The 4,660-nt window shown below is 28.5% G+C and overlaps 1 protein-coding gene across 1 annotated transcript in view; it reads right to left on the bottom strand.

The window, feature by feature from the left end:
- LOC119674394 (tolloid-like protein 1) overlaps positions 1–4,660 on the bottom strand; it is a 24,778-nt gene that overhangs the window by 4,279 nt on the left and 15,839 nt on the right. Inside the window, exon 2 of the mRNA XM_038085530.1 lies at positions 2,694–2,800. Within this exon, the coding sequence (XP_037941458.1) occupies positions 2,694–2,800 (107 nt within the window). The remainder of the gene's footprint in view (positions 1–2,693; positions 2,801–4,660) is intronic.

Genomic DNA, 4,660 nt, shown 5'->3' with positions numbered 1-4,660 from the left:
TGACGCTAGTTTGGTAACATCCAATTAGACATTTAAAATCTTCGAATGAAGGAATTCTGAAGCAGCACCCTCTTTAGTACTTAGTTTGATAGTATAATGGAATGGTGACGTCTAACTGTGCATTCAAAATCATCGAATGAAGAAATTCCTAACTTTTATTCTTCTTAGTAGTAGTTTAAGTGCTACTTGAATAATAACGTCTAACAGCAGATTATCATTTACCTGTTCAGAAGTTTGATCACTTCTAGAATAAAGAGGTTTGAAATCTTTCAATAAATAAATTTGTGAGCTTTATCCCCTTTAAGAGTTTTGTTATTTTTAAGAAGGATAGTACTCTTTTCTAAATGATTGATTATACTGACGGAAGTCCTAAATATTATCTTCACACTACGGCTTATTGATTTGATTATATATTGAGTACGGCTTTATTTAACTTTTTTATTTAAGATCATCCTATATTTATTGAATGTCCTATGTATAGAAAAATTAAAAATAAAAGGTGGGATGAAATTTAAGTAGTAGCAAATTTTATAACTAGCGTAATTTAGTAATGAAGGTTAAAAGAAATTATAAAAAATAAACATTCTTATTATTAAAAATATATCTTAAGTAGAGAGGTTTTGAAAAGTAGTGAACTATAAAAACAAAAAATCTTTTTATACTTTTATTTTATTTTTAATTCGTTATTGGCTGATCATACAGCTGTTTTGAGTATTGCCAAATACCCAACATCAGTGGTCTTGGGATCATTTCTTGTATTTATTTATTTTATATAAATAGTTTTTTAAGACTGCAAGTTCTAGGGATTGAACTCGTGCCCTGCCAAATATAGATAGCTGGATAGTTAGATATTTCTTCTTTATTTCAAAATTTTTTAACATATATAAGTATTATGCCATAAATCTAACAAAAAATATGAGTTGGAGTTACTCAAAAATATATTGAAAAATAAAGGACACGACAATGAATGACTGTCGGAGATGTTGGATTTATATTTATTTGCGTTCTCTGTCAAATATATCTTAATATATATCTAAGTAATATCTTAGCTTAGATATAATATAAACCTATTTTAAATCAACTTAACTAAATTATGTGTAGAGAATTAAATCAATGGATGTTCAGAAAGAACACTGTTGGATATTTGACGAAATATGAAGTAGTAGCATGGTCAGTCCAAGGAGTCACTGGATTAAATATATTTTTGGACTTGAAAATTTCTTCACCCATTTGCTATTTAAAATGAATTTCTTGTCATAAGACTACTTCAGCTTATTTGGCACTACAGTTCAGTGTGAACCTTGGCCTCCCTTGTCATAAGATTTAAAAACATTAGTTTAAAAATATTCTTTCAACTTTTACAGACATTGTTTTATGTTTTATTGCAATAAATACTTCTTTAGTTTGAATTTGGTTCGTTAGAACTGCAAAACTCAAAATAAACTGTATTGATACTTAAAAGAAGAATATTAAAACTATTCAAACTATGTAAAAAACTTGCAGTATCACTACGTCTTCAGTATATATGCAATATAAGAAAATATTACAAAAATACTGAAACAGAAACATAACTTTTATGAGGAAGGACTATGGCAAAAGTGCTAAAGTCTGCATAAAAATTCTCTTTTCAAACCAGTGACGTTTATGCTTTAAGTCCTTTTCATGTTTATAAAACTGTTGAAGAAATAATAAAAAAGAGTTTAAATAAAATGTCAAAGGATATAAGCATGAAGTCTATGTAGTTTCAATCCGACAAACCAAGAGATAAGTTCAGGCTTAACAATAACTTCTGTATTTATCCTTGAAATGCAAAAGGAATTTCAAGGATTTCAGCAAAAAAAATAAAAAAAATAAAATAAAATTTAAAGTCAGTCCAAGTAAGCTACTGTCTTCCACTGTCAATAAAAAAGGCCATAAACTTTGAGGAACAAACCTTTTCAATGAACTTTTAATAACCAATAAAATTATTTTAAAAATAAAATACAACAAAATGTTGCTCTCGAATGGTTTCGTATTCACTTATTTGTATATTTTTCTAAAGATAAATAAAATTATGTTTATGAAATAAAAAATTACAAAATAAGTAGGGAAGGAAACAAATACTAATGGAAACAATTTCAGTTCAATGGAAAGCGCATACAATTCAAAATGGCGCAATAGAAGTCAAGGGAAAAGGAAATATTTAAGTAGCTTTCCGCGTTGTTTCTAAAATTTACAAAGGACCTTTTTTTTGGTAATAAGAAATTTAAAGAATATACAGATTGCCTACAACTGAGAAGACTCGGAATGGGAGTGGGACGGGGAAAAGTTGCAGACGAAATCAATGTTTATCAACAACTTTTTGTGTAATTCGATTTCTTTAGTTTTCTATAGAAACAGCAACTCTGCCGCTGTCATTCATTAATATTGAAAATATGATTACGGAAAAGCACTTATGTAAGCCATAATAGTAAAATTAAATTATTTTTATGCCTTACGAGCATTTGCCAGCAGTTGGCAACACTTGATTTTGTATATATTTTGTGGTTGTTGTGTCGATATGTGTGGCAGTCTTTGGCCTGAGACCGATTTTTTGATGGTTTCATACGAATTTTTTTTTTTTTTGCTATTTTTTGCCTTTATTCGTATTTTTATTTTTATTTATTTTTTTATTTTTATTTTCTTTTTTATTTTTATTTTTATTGTATACACACCCTTGTACTACTTCACCACGCCGATTTGGATACAATTCCGGATGTTGTCCATAACGCAAATAAACTTCCGTTTGTTGTTCGGCTCGGGAATCAAATGTGAAATATGTCTGTGAAAATATACCAAATATAATATATAAATTATTGCTGACAATATTATAAATGTAAAAATGTAAAAGTAAGTAAAATTGATAGACCAATTAAAATAAGAAAGCTGAAAATGTCAAGCAATTTAAAAAAAACTATAAATAAAAATTTATTGCTTTATTGAGCAATTTTCACATTTATTTATGTAGTTGCAAAGAAAATAGTGGCAGCTGTTGGTAATAGGACTGAGGTCTTGAGCTTCACTATGAAAAACTTTCATCATCAATTGTGGTACTGGTACTCGCAATACTTGACAATTTCAGAATAGCATTACTATACTAGGTGAGTAATCAATCACTACCACAATTTATGTCATTAAAATCACTGTAGAAGTCACTGTATTGACTTTTCGAAAGGAAAAAATTTAAAGTTACTGAATGGATGATATTATAAAGTTAACTAGTTAATATAAAAGGTTGTATTTTAGTGATATTTCGTTGGTAGCATCATTTCAGTGACAAAGGCCTGATAGAACTGTTCTCCCAGATAACATAAGTTTAATTTGAGGGTTGTCATATTAGAATGTAGACCGAAACATATAAAGTTATTGAAAATGTAATATATTAAACTTACTGATAATATAAATATTTAATATAAAATATATTAAATAATAATATAAATATTTCATGATCCTAGAGCATTGTTTCAGTGACATATAACTGATAGAACTATTATTTAAGATATCACATATATAAATTGAGGCTCGCTGTTTTAGAATATAGATCGTTTAATAATCACTCTTACTAGTACGCCTCAAGAAGATTGAATAAGATGTTATTTCTTATTTTTTTTTTTTAAATATCTAGAAAATTATTCATTAATTTACTGCAAAAAAAAAACAAAGCCGTGTTTCTTCAGAGTACTTAAAGTATCAATTTTACAAAATTACCACCAAATGGTTGATAGGGTTGCCAAGATATTGATATTGTTGCTACACTTCTAGTCGTTACTGCTGTATATAATTCTTTATGTCTTTTATAAGTACACTCTCAATACTGAAGAGGAAATAATGGAACAGAGTCAATTACAAATAAGATACAATATTGTAAGGAACCAAATTGAGGGGCTCAAAAAGTATGATCTGGGATCAGTTATAGACTATATCATGACAATACTGAAATCTAATACTAGATTTCAATGCTGAGAGTCGAGATCTGTGAGAGGTGACGTTAAAGTTACTATTAAGACACTTGACTGAAAGATGGAGGATGAAATGAGAGCAGGTATTTCTTCGAATATTATAAATATAATCCACTCATGAATTTCATTGTATGGTACTTGCAGGTTGTTATATACGCTATCGAAAAAATTTCTCTGTCAAATATTACTATGTTTGCAAGGAATCAAAGCAATCGAATTGATGACAACGAAACTGTAAATTCTAATGAAATATTACTCCTCACTGACAAATATCGAATATCACAAAGTTTCTTCTAGCTATGTTCCTGGAGAGAAGAATTGATGGGAACAGATCAGTAGATGAAATTTTGAAATGCCTATAATTAAAGCTCGTTCAAAGCCTGATGTTTTAAACTGCTTGCAAGAATTGAAAAATTTTGGATCGGGCTGACAAATGACTCGACAATATATTTGACGTGTCTGAAACAGGTGAAACTCAAGAAATAAATGATAATATTTTATTGCTGGCACTACGATTGTTATTGGTCTTATTATTCAATAATTGGTCTGAAAATATGATAAGACACAAACTCTCAATTCTGATTAATATAGCTACCTTCTTTTAACAAAAATTTGAAGAAATGGATGTGAGAGATATAATATTTTAACAGAATAATGTCACAAGTCATTCCGGAATGAAATTA

Source organism: Teleopsis dalmanni, chromosome 2 (genome assembly GCF_002237135.1).
Source record: "Teleopsis dalmanni isolate 2A chromosome 2, ASM223713v2, whole genome shotgun sequence".
NCBI classification, from domain to species: domain Eukaryota; kingdom Metazoa; phylum Arthropoda; class Insecta; order Diptera; family Diopsidae; genus Teleopsis; species Teleopsis dalmanni.
The sequence above is the reverse complement of the archived record's forward strand: the minus strand, read 5'-3'. Positions and strand labels throughout refer to the sequence as shown.